This window comes from Salvelinus namaycush, chromosome 32 (assembly GCF_016432855.1).
Source record: "Salvelinus namaycush isolate Seneca chromosome 32, SaNama_1.0, whole genome shotgun sequence".
Taxonomy (NCBI): domain Eukaryota; kingdom Metazoa; phylum Chordata; class Actinopteri; order Salmoniformes; family Salmonidae; genus Salvelinus; species Salvelinus namaycush.
The window spans coordinates 18,674,560-18,694,606 of NC_052338.1; the positions used below are offsets into that span (position 1 = coordinate 18,674,560).

Here is a 20,047-nt window from a genome sequence, read left to right on the forward strand (position 1 = left end):
ATTCCTTCACCTGGCCTGTGTATACGCAGGTGCAGAAGCAGGTGCATGAAAGTTACAATGATTGGCTTGACTTCACCTCTCTTTAATAGCCATCACAATCACCCACTTTTTCATTCAGTTCTGAGTTACTGAGCACCTAACTAATTAGGAAGTCTTTCAATAAACTCTCTTAACCTCCATCAGACATATGAACAGAAGCCTTATTTACTTGCCAACTTATTTAAGAATACAACACAGAAACAATACTAAACAAGTGAATACATATAAAAACACTTTATTAATAAAAAGATTAAAGCATTGCCAAGTTACAAAGTTGAGTTTTCATAAAACGAGGATGACAATCTACTGCAGATTGAGGTCTTGACTTCCTCTCTAAACCTGAACAATGTTGGTAAAGGGAGTTCGCTCTGACCGACCTCTAATTAATCCAATCCTTAAATTGAAAAAAGAATAATAAAAAAATAAAGCTTAAATATCACAGATGGGTGGTCTTGATAGATGACATCTAGTCTCCTATCCTCCTGAAGTTGAGTCGGGAGGTCCCGTGGTTTTTCACTGAGGGTTGCGCTTTGATTGAGGAGTCTACGACCCCTGGTCGGTTAGGCAATATGGATGGGCGTGTTCCAGGTCGTTTTTATTGAAGTCACACTGCACACATTATCTCATACTTCTTACAATGCCTGGATAAGTATTTATCTTGAATGTATCAGGAACCACATTAATATGATAGTCTGGCAAATCTTCTAAAATAGGTAGCATGACTGCTTTAAAGTCGGCCTGGAACGTGCCCTATACGAGATGGGGACTACAGGCTGATTGACATATACAGGCCACAGGATGCAGCAGACTTCAGAGTTAGACTCCTTGTTGGGTTGGTCTGCTAGTCCTCCTCTCCCTCAGACTCGGACTCTACATGAGAAAATAAACAGATTATTATTAAACAGCTCTTCTTAGTGGTGAAAATAGGAATTACAGGTGAGTGCTCATCACAGCCCAAGTCTACAGAATGTGTATCGTTCAGTTTGATTGATTTAACAATGATTTTCTGAAAATGCAATGGCTTTCTTTTCAGTTATTGATTAGGTTACCTGTAACTGTAACCTGTATTTAACCTGTAAATGTTACCTTCTTCTGCATTTTGCAGCCACTCAACAAACTTCTTCATCTGCTCGACAAAGACACCTTTCCCTTTGGTGGTGTGAGTGTCTTTGTACCACCTCAGAATGGCCTCCTCACTCAACACGTCAGCTGGGTGGAGAGAAGACAGACAGAACAGGAACATTTAGCATAGCACCACAAGGAGAAGTTATGTGAAATTGGAATTTCAGTTTACTTCCTAAATTGAAATTGACCCCAACCCTGACTACTAAGACAAATGAATGAGATACCTTTTTTTTCTTTTTTACATAGAAACTGTGAAACATTGTCCTGTATAAAATGATAACACTGACCTTTGTAGAAGAGCACCACTATCTTGGAGAAGGACTTCATGAAGTGGATATGGTCATAGCAGTACTCCTGGATCCTCAGTAGTAGCACCAGCTCTGACTGGCCCTGGGTGCTGAACGCTGCTAGCAGGGGGGCATAGTGCTGGAGGGGAGAGGATACACACCCCATCAACTGTCATTCATTCATGGTTGATGTTAGTGTTGTGCAGTACTTCGAGGTGTTTGAGAGCCTCCACAGTGTCCAGCTCTCATATTATAGAGTGGTTGTGTTAGGAGTGAGTTAAATTATTAATGGTTGATGTTATGATGTACTTTAAGGTGTTTGAGGGCTTGCTCGGTGACCAACTCCTCCTTCTTGTTCCACTCCACAGCGTTCATGAGAATGTTCCACAGCAGACCAATCACAGCCTGCTCCTGGAGGTCACTCCTCTTCATCTCCTCCTTCACGTACACCACCATCTAGAACCACAGAATAATTCTTTACTGTCCATCGTGTTGGAGAATGGAATTTATCATTTTTGCTTCTACAACCCAACCCAGAGACAAACACACCCCAATGAGGGGTTGAAAGCAGAGGGGGACGCAATGCAGCGCTCTTGGAGCTTGTTCAAGGGCACAAAGGCAGGACATGGTATCTGGTATTACACCTCTCGTATGGGGCAGTCCTGAGAGAGGCGCTCCTGCAGTTCTTTCTGCAGCTCCTTTCGTGTTCCCTGAGACTGCTGCACACGCATAAAATCTGACAGCTCCTTCAGCCCCGCCTCATTGAAGTACTTTGAGAAGTGCTCCATGTTCTGCTTGTTGGCAGGAAACAACTCCTAGAGAAACAACAAGAAGTCTAAGCTCAAACAACTTCCAATGAGCTTCAACCCTACAAATTCACTACAACAGTTCCCTCTTGTGGCTGAAGCACTGTAAAAGAATCTCTCTAACCTCTAGGCCAGAGGTTCCCAACCTTTTCAGTTCCAGGGACCACCAAAAGCTCGAGAACCACCATTTGAGGAGTCACTGAATTTTTTGACATAAGGTTCAAAACCACTGCTGTAGGCTACCTGCCTAAAAAGTGTTTCTTACCAGGAGTTTCTTATCCAGGTTAGCCTTCCTCAGGGCTGAGGTGACTGCATTGGCATCTTTCTCAGATATCCATGCCTTGAACATCTTCACCGCAAAGGATGCAGAGATACCTGCAAGATACCAATAACAGACAAGAGTAATACCTGCAAGATACCAATAACAGACAAGAGAGCAACTTGGAAGAAAGCCAGAGCTATAAATATATGGCAAGAATATATGCCTCAAGAACAACCCCCCCCACACACACCTTCCTTGACAACATTGTCACTGAAGAGGCTGGTGAGGATGGGTGGGGGCAGAGTGCCGTTAGCCAATAGGATACCAGTCAACATAGCCAGCTTGGTCTGCTCTGATTCGCTGAATGCCTTCAGGAACAGCAGAAGCTACGGGATAAAACATCAGGACAGGAAATTATGTAAACTAAAGACAATAGGGTAAAAAATATCTACACAGCTGAAGATATAAAGTCTAAACACAAGTACATAGGATAGTCCAAAACTGAAGTAGAACTGCTGTAGCGACTTCATACGAGCCTGTTTCCTGTGAATAATTTACCTTTTTGATTTCCTCCTCGAAGGCATTCTGCAGGTACTTGTACCTCCTGATAAGCTTGTTAAAAACCTACAGAAACACACAGAGGGACATGAGATTCAGTGACAGACACAGAGAGCTGGAACAGAGAGAGAGGGAGAAAGAGAGAGACAAACGGATCGTGAAGGACTGCAGTGACTTTAATCCAGGAGGATTATATAAAAATGATGTTGTCGTGGACACACTGGATACTCCCAGGGGATTGGTGGGTATTAGCAGATCTAATACCACTTCACTGCGGGTGTCTCCCTCCGACATTCCCTTCTACCCCAGTCAATGGTAAAACAGAGAAAGAGTATGTGTATGCATGCTCACGCATTCATGAACAGCCATGGCCTGTTCACCCCACTATCATCTGGAAAGCAAGGTCAGTACAGGTGCATTAAAGCTGGGACAGAGAGACTGAAGAACAGATTCCATCTCAAGGCCATCGGCCTGTTAAATGGCCATCACTAGCCAGCCTCCACCCAGTACCCTAAACTTAGTCACTGTCACTAGTCGACTACCACCCGGTTACTCTACCATGCACCTTAAAGGCTGCTGTATTTGATTGTGTGTGTGTGTACCAACCTGAGCATAGTGGCGGAGGTTGGCATGGTTCTCCTTGGTGGTAAACACACAGTGTTCTGTCACCTTGGTCTTGTCCCCCTCGTCAATGCGCGTCCCGCCGGGAGCTGAGACAGACAGTTATTTACATTACGATTGTAGTGATTGAGGGGGCAGAACCAGCACAGCCAGAGAGGGTAGTGACCCTGGTGCCATAAAGGTCAACACACCACTTCAATGACCATCTATCCTGCCCAGCCATAAAGCGATTAGAAAGAAGAGACGGACGAACAGAACGACGGAAGGACATAGACAGAAAGACGTGGCAAGTCATCAGGGTCAAGGGTTAAAGCTTTAGCCCCATTAGCTAGCAGCATGGGTATGGCTATAACTGTAGAATAATCAGAGAGAGACCTACCTATCTACTCTATGTCCATGATTGATTGATGTAACAAGAAGTTGTGGATATCATGGCGATAGTGGAGCATAAGGATGGGAGAGATCAGACCCTGATGTACAGTAAATTAGTAATCACACGGTAACTGGATTATTACACAACATTACTACATCCTTCACTACCCCTAAAGGGAGACACTACCCATTCACAGGAAGGAGAGAGAGAGAGCGCTTTGTTTCCGCCTAGTCAATCATCTATTTACTAACATCTCTCCCATTTTTTCCCCTTTATCTGTTCCACCCGAGGTGGCTGTTGACATAGGATTGTTGTATCTGGTTGGGATAAATGAGGATGTATATGAGGGCTTAACTACTACACTATCTGAAGTCATAGAGGCCGACCTGTATCTAATGTCTACTATCCCTGTTGACTTCATAACTGCTTCATAGGACTGTGGTGGATTAAAAAAAACATAACTTACTGTATGTATTCATGCAAATATCATACCGTCAGTGTAGCACATTTTATTAATAGTGTGCCTACATGAACCAGGTACCTAGCCTTCATGTTACTAAAGGCTAATGTGGTTCCCTGAGAGGCTGGTTCCTTCATGTATCCCTGGTTTCCATCTGAGCTGCTGTCTCTCCCCTGACACTGCCAGGCTCTTACTATAGGAGCAGGGTAAACCTGTTATCTCTAATGGGCTTGACATGCAGTATGCAGAGACTGACACAGGCCCCATCCTGTGTGTGTGTGAGACGGAGACAGACTGACAGACTGTACATTCAATTAATTCTATAAAGATTACACACGGCAGGATGTGAATGAGCATGTGTTTGTGAGTGTGGTCAAAGACATACTCTTTGTGAGAACTCCATGCCATGTACACAATGAGTATGTGGGGAGAAAGACAGTGATTATAGGGTAAATCTACCAGCTTAGGTCTGCAGGGTCACACTGACCACCAGACAAAGGGTTCAGCATATTAATCAATGCCCCATCCCTCACCTCAATGAACACAAATATGTTCACAAATACAAAAAACTGTGTTCAAGTACCCTCATCTATTAGTGAGGAATTGGGAGTTAGAACAAGTGAATACAATGAGCAGTCCACTGACACATACAGGAGGAACAATGTATTCGGTTCTCTGATATCAAAGACATCCTGGCCTAATGGGAAATGACCCTGGTAATCTGACAAAGCCAGCAGTGATCCGTTTGTCCTTGCCTGAGTGGACATGGTCATGCTTGGTGTCCTAGTGCGAATACTGATACGAAGGGACCAGGATGTCCCATTACTGAGCAGTGAGCTGAAACCAGGTGCAGATGACCATGATACTATAGCTACCTTAGTACAACACCTAGCAACCTCATCAAGCAGGGCAGACATCTTAGTGTAATGGTTAAGATTATGTACCAACAGTCCTGGGACCTGGATTCAAGTCCCGGGCGGGCTGCCTGCTAAATTCAGCGCAATCCACTCACCGAGCATGCTCCCCGCGATGAGGATGTCGAAGAGAGTATCGGCATAGCGACGGTAGTCGAGTCGGGACCCGGTCACGTCCAGGAACTTGGCTACAGCATCGAGGTCCCCTCCTGCTTCGTTGAGGCCCAGAATAATTGTGTCTCTAAAAACTGTGGGCTCAAACTTCTCCTTTTCATCTGGGTGGGGAGGAAAGGGCAGAGGAGAACATCCTTGTTGCATGTACACTAATGTGTGTTAAACCTTTAACACCAGAAAGTGAGGTATGGTAAACCATGCATAATACAGTAGATACCTTATGCCAGGGATTATCAACTAGATTCACCTGCAGGCTGATTTCTTTATTGAGCGGTTGGTCAGGGGGCCGGAACAATAATTACAAATAATTGGTAGACTGCAAATTGACCGCAAGAAGCCTAAACAGATATAATATTTGACTAAAACAATCACGCTTATATTTGTATACAGATTTTCCTAAATAAAAATCACTTGAAGCTTATTTTCACAATCTTTTACAATACAAATAAAATAAAAATGTGCTCAGAAAACTTGTCGGGCCAAATAAGACAGCCCTTCAGTTCCCCAGCCAAGCTGTGATGAGGACAAGGGACCCTGCCCTGATGGGACACTACTTAGCCTGGGGGAGCGTTAGCCTCCCCGATTAATCCCCTGTGTTTTTCCACAAAGAACAGTGTCCAAACGATATCCCCTTCATTAACAGATCACTGGGTATCAACACACGGCTCAAGAGAATCAACAAGGTGCCCCACGAAGTATGAACCCAATGTTTTCACGACACTACACGTTCTTCTGCTCTGTGAGTAATATATATATATATAAAACGACACCCACTGCTTCTGGACTGGCAGGAAGTTCAGCTATAGCCTGGTCCCAGATCTGTTTGCGCGGTCATGTCTGGGAGTTACCAAGAGAGCACAAACAAGAGAGCTGACATTCTAGGAACTTAAACATCTTATTGACTGGGAGCCAGCCTGGATCGCAGTAGGTGTTGTGTAAGAGGGAATGTCAAGCCACAACAATCCAAAGCTGCAAAAGAGAGATGAAACAGAACCCTAGAAGCAAAGAGTATTTATAGTCTGTTTATGTGTGGAGAGGACAGGAGAACCCTGCTAAACCTTTGCTGGTCCCTTACTAGGAAGCAGATCTTAATAGGAGAAATCTAAGATAAAAGTGTGCATTGACACTCTGGAGGTCGTGAGACTCAAAAGATAATCAAGACATCTCACACAGTCTTAAAGAGGCAGTTGATTTAAGAAACGGGTTCAATTATTTGGTACTGCAACGTAACACTGTCTGCTGTCTTGACAACATATTGGTATTGCAATTTCACACCATGCATGTTGTCTTGCCAACATACTGTATGTGGTAAACATTAGGCATTGACATTGGGCGTTGACAGCTGTCTGTGGCTGTAACTCAACTCACCCCTTTTCCTGGTCTTGAACCGCTGGCCTGTTAGCACTGGCTTCTGTTGCTTACCGGTATTCATAAAAGTCCTGAGGAAGAGAACACACACACAGAATCAGGAAATGAGCAGACCATTAGCACTACAACATACAATAGTACCATTCCATTTAATGACAGAATATCTTTGTTTCTGTCAGGCCTATTGCAACAGCAGTCTGTAAACACAACATATTTAAAGGCCTGTAACATTATTTATGTGTTAATATGCCCAAAATATACAATGTCTGACAATTTACTAACAGTCAACAAACCATTTAATAAATAGTTTCAGCGCTTCAGTAAATCTCAGACCTTCAACACACCTTCAAAATGTCACTGAGCAGCCATTTATTTTCTACAGGCTTCCACAACTAAAAGTCAGATGTCCGCATGCTCAACCAGAGTCCAGAAGGCTAAAGGAACAGGTGAAAGCTCTATGCTTACCAGCTGTGAGTCCTTCTTAGCAGTGACAGTGAGTTATTTAGAGAGTTTCACTGAATTCCCTGTGAATGTCTAAGAGTTGTCCTGCCTGTCAACCTTGTGCTATATACTGTATATTGCAGGCTCATCCCAGTCCATGTCCCTGCAGCGTAAACTAGTCTCTCCCTGATTCGCTCAATCAATTTCCCTCTGAATCGCCCCCCTCTTTTTCCCCCTCGCTCTTTCTCTTAGACACGTGTCAAATTACAACAAGGACATGTCTGACCACAGTACACACACACACACAGGTTCTTTGAGGGCACAGTCCTCCTTAGGACAGACATATACAGTCTGAGACAGGCCAGTACTAGAGGGTCAAGGGATTAAGGAACCTTATAATCTACTTTACCACACCAAGACATGTTGTCTGGAGGGGATTCCACAGAGCACACTGTAGTAACCTTGTCCCAGACCTGGATGTGCTTTAGCCAACTTCTGACTATGGGTGACATGTCATAATTGGTACAACAGTGACAGGGTACAGGCAAAAGCCAGGGTGACAAGTCTGCTGAATTAAAAATAAAATAAATATATATATATATACACACTGCTCAAAAAAATAAAAGGGAACACTTAAACAACACAATGTAACTCCAAGTCAATCACACTTCTGTGAAATCAAACTGTCCACTTAGGAAGCAACACTGATTGACAATAAATTTCACATGCTGTTGTGCAAATGGAATAGACAAAAGGTGGAAATTATAGGCAATTAGCAAGACACCCCCAATAAAGGAGTGATTCTGCAGGTGGTGACCACAGACCACTTCTCAGTTCCTATGCTTCCTGGCTGATGTTTTGGTCACTTTTGAATGCTGGCGGTGCGCTCACTCTAGTGGTAGCATGAAACGGAGTCTACAACCCACGCAAGTGGCTCAGGTAGTGCAGCTAATCCAGGATGGCACATCAATGCGAGCTGTGGCAAGAAGGTTTGCTGTGTCTGTCAGCGTAGTGTCCAGAGCATGGAGGCGCTACCAGGAGACAGGCCAGTACATCAGGAGACGTGGAGGAGGCCGTAGGAGGGCAACAACCCAGCAGCAGGACCGCTACCTCCGCCTTTGTGCAAGGAGTAGCACTGCCAGAGCCCTGCAAAATTACCTCCAGCAGGCCACAAATGTGCATGTGTCAGCATATGGTCTCACAAGGGCTCTGAGGATCTCATCTCGGTACCTAATGGCAGTCAGGCTACCTCTGGCGAGCACATGGAGGGCTGTGCGGCCCCACAAAGAAATGCCACCCCACACCATGACTGACCCACCGCCAAACCGGTCATGCTGGAGGATGTTGCAGGCAGCAGAACGTTCTCCACGGCGTCTCCAGACTCTGTCACGTCTGTCACATGTGCTCATGTGCTCAGTGTGAACCTGCTTTCATCTGTGAAGAGCACAGGGCGCCAGTGGCGAATTTGCCAATCTTGGTGTTCTCTGGCAAATGCCAAACATCCTGCACGGTGTTGGGCTGTAAGCACAACCCCCACCTGTGGACGTCGGGCCCTCATACCACCCTCATGGAGTCTGTTTCTGACCGTTTGAGCAGACACATGCACATTTGTGGCCTGCTGGAGGTCATTTTGCAGGGCTCTGGCAGTGCTACTCCTTGCACAAAGGTGGAGGTAGCGGTCCTGCTGCTGGGTTGTTGCCCTCCTACGGCCTCCTCCACGTCTCCTGATGTACTGGCCTGTCTCCTGGTAGCGCCTCCATGCTCTGGACACTACGCTGACAGACACAGCAAACCTTCTTGCCACAGCTCGCATTGATGTGCCATCCTGGATGAGCTGCACTACCTGAGCCACTTGCGTGGGTTGTAGACTCCGTTTCATGCTACCACTAGAGTGAGCGCACCGCCAGCATTCAAAAGTGACCAAAACATCAGCCAGGAAGCATAGGAACTGAGAAGTGGTCTGTGGTCACCACCTGCAGAACCACTCCTTTATTGGGGGTGTCTTGCTAATTGCCTATAATTTCCACCTTTTGTCTATTCCATTTGCACAACAGCATGTGAAATTTATTGTCAATCAGTGTTGCTTCCTAAGTGGACAGTTTGATTTCACAGAAGTGTGATTGACTTGGAGTTACATTGTGTTGTTTAAGTGTTCCCTTTATTTTTTTGAGCAGTATATATATATATATATATATATGGCAACCCATCAACAAAACATTTCTGGACAGCTACTACACAAACATGCTGAGGATGGCAAATAAAATAGCTGAGGACCCCTCCCATTTGGGTTCAACTCAAGAGTTTGCGCTCCTGCCGTCCAGGAAGCACTACAGACTCCCATGTGTGCCACACAAACTGATCCTGATGAACAAATAAGGATAACAATAGGGACATGCCATCTCTCTCACCATTTCGCAGTGCATTCTCTTGTACCTAAAGCAAAAATTCAGACAAAGAAATATCTAATCTAATATCATGTTTGGCATGACAAGGAATGAGCATAGCAGAGAGGACTTGTCTGAATTCTACAGATGGGTTTAGGCTGTCTGTATCTGAAATCAAATAAAAGGTGTATTGGTCGCGTACACAGATTTGGAGAAGTTGTCGCAGGTGCTCCAACAGTGCAGTAATAATAGCTAGAAAACAATATGCAAATAATCCAAAGTAAAAATATGTATTATCAGAACGAGCAATGTCAGAGACCTTAATTAAATACAGTACCAGTCAAAAGTCTGGACACCCCTACTCATTCCAGCATTTATTTTGACTATTTTCTACAATGTAGAATAATAATGAAGACATCAACACGATGAAATGACACAATTGGAATCATGTAGTCCTTCCCTGTGTTTCCTGTCTCTCTGTACCAGTTCGTCTTATATGTTCAAGTCAACCAGCATGTTTTTCACGTGCTCCTGCTTTTTTCACATGCTCCTGAGTCCTTTCGGTTTTAACCTTTGCCTGTTTTTCTGGACCCCATTCCCGCCTGCCTGACCATTCTGCCTGCCCTGACCTCGAGCCTGCCTGCCATTCTGTACCTCTAGAACTCTGAACTGGTTTTGACCTTTGGTCGTGGACAGGCAATTCTCTTGCCTTCCCCTTTTGGATTGTTAATAAACATCTTGGACTCTAAGCATCTGCCTCCTGTGTCTGCATCTGGGTCTCCCCTTGTGCCCTTAAAATTGTACGTCACCCTATGGGACTCACAATCACTGCCGGATTTGAACCAGGGATTGTAGTGTTGCCTCTTGCACTGAGAGGCAGTGCCTTAGACCGCTGCGCCACTCGGGAGCCCCGCATTGTGCGTAAGAACAGCCCTTAGCTGTGGTATATTGGCCAAATACCAGACCCCCTCGGGCCTTATTGCTTAAATATACATTCCAAAATCATGGGCATTAATATGGAGTTGGTCCCCCCTTTGCTGCTACAACAGCCTCCACTCTTCTGGGAAGGCTTTCCACTAGATGTTGGAACATTGGAAGCAAGTCCCCCCAGCATTCAGCCACAACAGCAATAGTGAGGCTGGGCACAGATGTTGGGCGATTAAGCCTGGCTCGCAGTCGGCGTTCCAAATCATCCCAAAGGTGTTCGATGGAGTTGAGGTCAGGACTTTGTGCAGGCCAGTCAAGTTCTTCCACACTGATCGACAAACCATTTCTGTAAGGACTTCGCTTTCTGCACGGGGCATTGTCATGTTGAAACAGGAAAGGGCGAAACTGCTGCCAGAAAAGTTGGAAGCACAGAATCATCTAGAATGTCATTGTATGCTGTAACGCTAAGATGTTCCTTCACTGAACTATGAAAAACAGCCTCAGACCATCATTCCTCCTCCACCAAACTTTACAGTTGGCACTATGCATTGGGGCAGGTAGCATTCTCCTGGCATCAACCAAATCCCGATCCGTCCGTCGGACTGCCAGATGCTGATAAATCACTCTTCACCGTTTCCACTGCACTAAAGTCCAATGGCGGCGAGTTTTACGCCTCTCCAGCCGACACCTGGCATTGCGTATGGTTATTTTATGCTTGCGTGGCTGCTCGGCTATGGAAACCCATTTCATGAAGCTCCCGACGAACAGTTCTTGAGCTGATGTTCCTTCCAGAGGCAGTTTGGAACTCGGTAGTGAGTGTTGCAACAGAGGACAGAATTGTTACGGTCCCGTTCTGTGTGCTTGTGTGTCCTACCACTTCGTGGCTGAGCCATTGTTGGTCATAGACAATTCCACTTCACAATAACAGCACTTACAGTTGACCGGGGCAGCTCAAGCAGAGCACAAATTTGATGAACCGACTTGTTGGAAACCTATGACAGTGCCACATTGAAAGAAACAGATCTTCAGTAAGGCCATTCTACTGCCAATGTGAGGTCTATGGAGATTGCATGGCTGTGTGCTCGATTTTATACACCTGTCAGCAAAGGGTGTGGCTAAAACAGCTCATAAGGGGCGTCTCCACACACACAACCGATCATTAAATGTTTTAGAAAACCTACTCATTCAATTGTTTTTGTTAATTTTTACTATATTTTCTACACTGTAGAATGATAGTGAAGACATCAAAACTATGACAACACATATGGAATCATGTAGTAACCAAAAAACATTAAATAAAATATTTTATATTGGAGATTCTTCAAATAGCCACCCTTTGCCTTGATGAGAGCTTTGCACACTCTTGCCATTCTCTCAACCAGCTTCACCTGGAATGCTTTTCCAACAGTCTTGAAGGAGTTACCACATATACTGAGCACTTGCTTTTCCAAATCAGCAGTCAGACTCATCCCAAACCATCAAAATTGGGTTGAGGTTGGGGGATTGTGGCAGCCAGGTCATCTGATGCAGCACTCCATCCCTCTGCTTCTTGGTCAAATAGCCCTTACACAGCCTGGAGATGTGTTTGAGTCAGTGTCCTGTTGAAAAACAAAATGATAGTGGGACTAAGCCCAAACCAGAGGAGATGGCATAGCGCTGCAAAATGCTGTGTTAGCCATACTGGTTTAGTGTGCCTTGAATTGTAAATAAAATCACTGACAGTGTCAAGAGCAAAGCCCCCTACACTATAACACCTCCTCCTCCATGCTTTACGGTGGGAAATAAATGTGCGGAGATCATCTGTTCACCCACACCGCATCTCACAAGGACACAGCGCTTGGAACCAAAACTCTCCAATTTAGACTCCAGACTAAAAGGACACATTTCCACCGGTCTAATGTCCATTGCTCGTGTTTCCTGGCCCAAGCAAGTTCTTATTATTGGTGTCCTTTAGCAGTGGTTCCTTTGCAGCAATTCGACCATGAAGGCCTGATTCACACGGTCTCCTCTGAACAGTTGATGTTGAGATGTGTCTTACTTGGGCTGCAATTTCTGAGGATGGTAACTAATGAACTTATCCTCTGCAGCAGAGGTAACTCTGGGTCTTCCATTCCTGTGGCGGTCCTCATGAGAGCCAGTTTCATCAGAGCTCGATGGTTTTTGGAACTGCACTTGAAGAAACATTCAAATTCCTTGAAATGTTCCATATTGACTGACCTCCATGTCTTAAAGTAATGATAGCCTGTCATATCTCTTTGCTTATTTGAGCTGTTTGTTCCATAAAAATGGACTTGGTCTTTTACCAAATAGGGCTATCTTCTGTATACTTTTAACTGGTACTGAGAGTGAGTGTGTGTATATATAAACTCAGCAAAAAAAAAAAAGTCCTCTCACTTTCAACTGCGTTTATTTTCAGCAAAATTAATGTGTAAATATTTGTATGAACATAAGATGTCTGTCTCACTTTTTATTGATCTCTCTAAGGCTTTTGATACAGTTGATCATGCTATAATAAGGCAGAGATTGTCGAGTGTAGGTCTTTCAGAGCATGCAGTTGCATGGTTTGCTAACTATCTGTCTGATAGAACTCAGTGCACTCAATTTGATGGGCTTATGTCTGTTAAATTGTCTGTCTTTAATGGTGTGCCCCAAGGCTCTTTACTTGGTCCTCTCTTTTTCATTATTTATATAAAATGATTGAGACAAAAATGTCCAAAATGCACAACTTCATTTTTATGCTGATGATACTGTTATTTACTGTTGAGCCTCGTCTCTTACAAAAGCTTTCCAGAACTTGCAAACTGCTTTTTATACTGTTCAACATACCTTGTGTCAAATGAAGCTTATCCTCAATACTGACAAAACTAAATGGTGTTTTCTAAAGCAAGAAATAGACCTCTGAACCTTTCACCTATTACTACCTGTCAGGGCAAGGAGATTGAGGTTGTAACCTCATATAAATATATTGGAATTTTAATTGATGACGGCCTCTATTTTAAATTGCATATTCAACAAATTACAAAAAAATTGAAGCTGAAATTGGGATTTTATTTTAGGAATAAGGTCTGTTTTTCTTTTGAAGACAGAAGGAGGCTAGTATCAGCTACATTTATGCCTTTACTAGACTATGGGGATATTTTATATATGAATGCTTCCGCTCAGTGTTTGAGATCAATTGACACTCTTTACCATGGCACTGAGATTTATTTTAAACTGCAAAACCCTTACGCACCACTGCACTTTGTATACCAGGGTTGGCTGTCCTTCTCTAGTCACTCGTAGGCTCAGTCACTGGTATACCTTTATTTATAAAGCCATTTTGGGTTTACTACCTTTTTATTTGGGCATTTTTATTGTTCAGAAATGTGGTGGGTACTCTCTTCATTCGCTGGACTTTATCCTGCTAACTGTTCCAAATGTCGGAACTGAATTTGGTAAAAGGGCTTTTATGTACTCTGCGCCATCGTCTTGGAACACCTTACAAAATACTTTTAAACTAGACTTGTCCCGATTGGTATTTTTTAAAATCACTGATGACTGATTCCCTGAACTGTCAATGTTTTTAATTTGCTGTTTTTGATTTTTTTTATACTCTTGTGAATTCTATGGTTTTTACTAGATTACAGACGAACAACATGAAAAACTACAAGTAATTTTTGTAATGACTTGGTGCTGCCCATCTTGGCCAGGACGCTCTTGAAAAAGAGATTTTAAATCTCAATGTAACGGCAGCTTTCCTCCTCTTCGTCTGAAGAGGAGGTGTAGCAGGGATCGGACCAAGACGCAGCGTAGTAAGTGTCCATGTTTTAATATAAACAACTGAAGACACAAATACAAAATAACAAAGTAACCTAACCGAAAACAGTCCTGTGTGGCACAAACACTGACACAGGAAACAAACACCCACAAACCAACAGTGAAAACAGGCTACCTAAATATGGTTCCCAATCAGAGACAATGAAAAACACCTGCCTCTGATTGAGGAACCATATCAGGCCAAATGACAAACCTAAACATAGAAACACAGAACAGACTGCCCACCCCAACTCACGCCCTGACCAACTAACTAAAGACAAAAACAAAGGAAATGAAGGTCAGAACGTGACACTCAATGAGCCCTTCCTGGTTAAATAAAGATTGAAAAAAAAGATTCAGACAAACTGAACAAGTTCCACAGACATGTGACTAACAGAAATTGAATAATGTGTCTGATCAAAGGGGCTGGGGGGGTCAAAATCAAAAGTAGGTCAGTATTTGGTGTTGCCACCAGCTGCATTAAGTACTGCAGTGCATCTCCTCCTCATGGACTGCACCAGATTTGCCAGTTCTTGCTGTGAGATGTTACCCCACTCTTCCACCAAGGCACCTGCAAGTTCCCGGACATTTCTGAGGTGGAATGGCCCTAGCCCTCACCCTCCGATCCAACAGGTCCCAGATGTGCTCAATGAGATTGAGATCCGGGCTCATCGCTGGCCATGGCAGAACACAGACAGTCTTGCAGCTAATCGCGCACAGAAGGAGCAGTATGGCTGGTGGCATTGTCATGCTGGAGGGTCATGTCAGGATGAGCCTGCAGGAACGGCACCACATGAGAGAGGATGTCTTCCCTGTAACGCACAGCGTTGAGATGGCCTGCAATGACAACAAGCTCAGTCTGATGATGCTGTGACACACCGCCCCAGATCATGACGGACCCTCCACCTCCAAATCGATCCCTCTCCAGAGTACAGGCCTCGGTGTAACGCTCATTCATTCGACTTTAAAGGTGAATCCGACCATCACCCCTGGTGAGACAAAACCGCGACTCGTCAGTGAAGAGCACTTTTTGCCTGTCTGGTCCAGCGACGATGGGTTTGTGCCCATTGGCGACGGTGTTGCCAGTGAGGACCTGCCTTACAACAGGCCTACAAGCCCTCAGTCCAGCCTCGGACAGTTGGTCTGAGCACTGGTGGAGGGAGTGTGCGTTCCTGGTGCAACTCGGGCAGTTGTTGCCATCCTGTACCTGTCCCGCAGGTGTGATGTTTGGATGTGCCAATCCTGTGCAGGTGTTGTTACACGTGGTCTGCCACTGCGAAAACGATCAGCTGTCCGTCCTGTCTCCCTGTAGCGCTGTCTTAGGCGTCTCACAGTACAGACATGGCAATTTATTGCCCCGGCCACATCTGCAGCCCTCATGTCTCCTTGCAGTATGCCTAAGGCACGTTCACGCAGATGAGCAGGGATATCACATCTACATAATTATTTCAGACCCTTTACTCAGTACTTTGTTGAAGCGCCTTTGTTGAAGCGCCTTTGGCAGCGATTTCAGCCTTGAGTCTTCTTGGGCATGACTCTATAAGCTTGGCAAACCTATATTTAAGGAGTTGCTCCCATTCTTTTCTGCAGATCCTCTCAAGCGCTGTCAGGTTGGATGGGGAGCGTCGCTGCACAGCTATTTTCAGGTCTCTTTTGATCTGGTTCAGGCTCTGTCTGGGCCACTCAAGGACGTTCAGAGACATGTCCCGAAGCCACTCCTGTGTTGTCTTGCCTGTGTGCTTAGGGTCATTGCCCTGTTGGAAGGTGAACCTTTGCCCCAGTCTGAGGTCCTGAGTGCTCTGGAGCAGGTTTTCATCAAGGATCTCTGTACCGTTCATCTTTCCCTCGATCCTGACTAGTCTCCCAGTCCCTGCAGCTGAAAAACATTCCCACAGCATGATGCCGCCTCCACCATAGGGAGGGTGCCAGGGTTCCTCCAGACGTGACGCTTGAAATGGAGGCCAAAAAGTTCTATCTTCTTTATAAGCATGCTGAAAGTGTGTTCATTTGTTTACAGAGAATTAGCATTGGTTAAATTGAGATTTGAATGGAGCGAATTTGGAGTGGCAGTTTTTTTCCCATGTGAGCGTGGATCGGTTTTTAGCAGAGCGGTTGGAAAGATCTTGGTACAGCCCGACAGGATGTTCTCAATGCATCTGTAGAAGTTTGTGAGGGTCTTAGGGGACAAGCTGAATTTCTTCAGCCTCTTGAGGTTGAAGAGGCGCTGTTGCGCCTACAATGGTGTGAATTGTTTTTATAACCGTACGATTAAAATTGACATCCGAATTGCTGATATTGCTGACACACTTTTAGGTTCTACGGTTATGCTTTTGATTTAGCCTGGTGTTCCTGCTACTCTTGCATGATTTGCTCAACAAACCATTTGACTTTCTAAATACCTTGTCCTTCAAATATGTTCTCTTCTGATTTCAGGTCGTCACGGATGTGCCTGCCGAGGACTCTGACTCCAGAGGGGAAATTCTGTCATGCCACTGGCACCATCAGTCATAGTGAAATGTAATTTACTGACTAGCCTCCGGTTAGAAAAGATATCATCAAAACTTAACTCAGTGATAAAATGGTTGTCATTTATATAACGAAGCAGAAAATATTTCCAAAAGACAAATCACATTTAGCACTTCTTATTTGACATTGTAGGCGACTAAAATGGAACCTCGCATCCCTCACAAAAACCCATCAAGCACCTGTCATCAACACCATTACTGCCACTTATGCAGCATTGGAATAGTCAGACAACTGATTATTCAAAAGCATTATGCAAATCACTGATATGAATGATGCTTTCACAACATCTGGAAGCCTTCTTTACAACAATGAGACATATTATAAGCCTTAAGACATTATAAAGGCTCATACATGCTTATTACAATCTATAAAGCATTATAGATGCAGGTGCAAGTGTTACCAACAAATCATATTTGATGGTTAGGGGTTACTTAAGGTTAGAGTGAGCCTCTTGTCTCCCTACAGCTCTGCACACTGTTTATTCTGTAAAAAGACCTCTAGAGAGCACCAGACAATACCCACGGCTTCAGTCTTTTTACCCCAGTGAGAGCACAGAGAGCTGGGCTAAGGACCGGTAGTCCGCCCTGGGGGATGGTGGAAGTGGTCCCAAGGCAATTATCAGTGTGGAAGATGTAAACAGGACTCACCTGATGTAAACCTCCACACAGTTATGAGTCACCTCAGAGGTAACATTGTGAAAAGGAGAAGAAAATCTGAAATTGTCTGTGATGAGGCATTCAATCTGAATAATGTCCCTTTTCAATACCAGGTTGTCTGTGAAAAGGCCTATTACTCTGTTTTATCACAAGAAATGGGGGGGGGGGGGGGGGGGGGGGGAATACAAATCAACCCTCCTTTCACAATATTACTCCTCTGTTCATTTAGGCACATAGACTGTTACCCTGAGATTTGGCTCAGTCACGAGAGACTCCTCTGTTAGTGGACCTCTTCTCTACTCCATTGATTCCATGACAGAGGACCAATTTGATGTGGATGGCTGCGCTAGTAACGTCGCTGACCAGTTTCATAACCACACGTAAATATGGTCAGTCACAACTACTAGGGTTGCAAAGGGTAGGACATTTTCCGGTAAATTTCCAGAAATGATCCATGAGACATTAAGCCCTGGAATTAGGGGAATTTTGCTAAAATTAATTTTAAAAAAAGTTAGCTTATAACAGTGAACCTTTTTTGTGGGATACACATGAGGAAATTCTAGGTCTTGCGGCATATTTTGGTTAAACTATCCGCAATTGCATGCACAGTGCACTCTTCCATCACACGTACAGCTGATTCTCAAGATCTTGCACACTAATGAGATGCTATTGAGCCCACACTACTACACTGTCTGAGCCAAGGACTACATGCTTTCTGGTAAGTTTTGATTACAATACTGGGTGGGGTGAATATAATTTTATATGACACCTGATTTTTTATTAACTAGTAAATAGTAGCCTACAGCAACGTGTGTTTAAATCATTTCTAACTTGTTAACAATTTCTGCTAGTTAGTTTTTGCTACCATGTGGGTTTTTAGCTTGCTTGAGCCTGCTAACTGCTTCACCCATTTCCATACATGTTTCATTTTAAATAATTTATCTTACAAAAAGGAGTTGTGTACATATGCAAATACTGTGCCAAATCATATGTGAAGAACGCAAAGACGCAGAATCATCTTGCCAAGTGCATAAAGTTCCCTCAGCGCTCACAACAAGCAAACTCCGACAAAAGTCCCTCTACTTCTATTCGAGGTGAAAAAGACACCTTATTGATAGCAGCAGTTTATGGTCACACTGGAATTATACGTTTTTTTTTTACTCAATGGAGGAACATAGTCAGAGAAATGCTGATGAATGTCTTGCTCGAGCTGTGTATGCAACTGGTTCACCTCTGATTCTCACAGGCAATGTGTATTGGAAGAGATTTTAATGTTTTTCTCCCAGAATACACACACCTCCCACCAGACATGATTTATCTACTCATTTGCTTGATGCAGTTCAACAGAGTTCAAGTGAAGGTCAAGCAAATCAGAGAAAGCAGACTGTATTGCAATCATCTCTGATGGGTGGTCGAATGTTCGTGGGCAAGAAATAATTAACTACATCATCTCCACCCCTCAACCAGTATTCTACAAGAGCACAGACACAAGGGACAACAGACACACTGTTCTCTACATTGCAGATGAGCTGAAGGCAGTCAATGACCTTGGACCACAGAAGGTATTTGCACTGGTGACAGACAATGCTGCGAACATGAATGCCCATTGGCTGTGCTGCTCATGCATTGAATCTGCTCATCAAGGACATCATGGTACTGAAAAAAATGGATACACTCTACAAGACAGCCAAGGAAATGGTTAGGTATGTGAAGGGTCATCAAGTTATAGCAGCAATCTACCTCACCAAGCAAAGTGAGAAGAATAAGAGCACCACATTGAAGCTGCCCAGCAACACCCGTTGGGGTGGTATTGTCATCATGTTTGACAGTCTCCTGGAGGGGAAGGAGTCTCTCCAAGAAATGGCCATATCACAGTCGGCCGATATGGACAGCCCCATCAAGAGGATCCTCCTGGATGATGTATTTTGGGAGAGAGTGGTAAGCAGCCTGAAACCTATAGCAGTAGCCATTTCACAGATTGAGGGAGACAATGCCATCCTGTCTAATGTTCAGACTCTGCTTGCAGATTGCGCCAAGCAGAGGAAATTCTGAAATACATCAAAGAGTGAAGACTTCTGCCTAAAGCCCATACACGCTGCAGCGTACATGTTGGACCCCAAGTATGCTGGCAAGAGCATCCTGTCTGGTGCAGAGATCAACAAGGCCTATGGTGTCATTACTACCATGTCTCACCACCTTGGCCTGGATGAGGGCAAGGTTTTTGGCAGTCTGGCAAAGTACACTTCCAAGCAAGGGCTTTGGGATGGAGATGCAATATGGCAGTCGTGCTAACATATCTCGTCAGCCACCTGGTGGAAGGGACTGTGGATC

The 20,047-nt window shown here is 44.3% G+C and overlaps 1 protein-coding gene across 1 annotated transcript; it reads right to left on the reverse strand.

Moving 5' to 3' along the window:
* Positions 1-411: 411 nt before the first annotated feature.
* On the reverse strand, positions 412-7,570 carry LOC120027409 (basic leucine zipper and W2 domain-containing protein 2). The gene is made up of 12 exons (XM_038972333.1): positions 7,453-7,570; positions 6,988-7,058; positions 5,544-5,720; positions 3,684-3,787; positions 3,078-3,143; positions 2,770-2,905; positions 2,523-2,632; positions 2,096-2,266; positions 1,761-1,907; positions 1,452-1,590; positions 1,126-1,248; positions 412-909 (listed from the first exon to the last, which is right to left on the reverse strand). Exons 2-12 carry the CDS (start codon positions 7,049-7,051, stop codon positions 881-883), a joined length of 1,266 nt encoding a protein of 421 aa, XP_038828261.1. The 5' UTR covers positions 7,052-7,058; positions 7,453-7,570; the 3' UTR covers positions 412-880.
* Between the last annotated feature and the right edge of the window lie 12,477 nt (positions 7,571-20,047).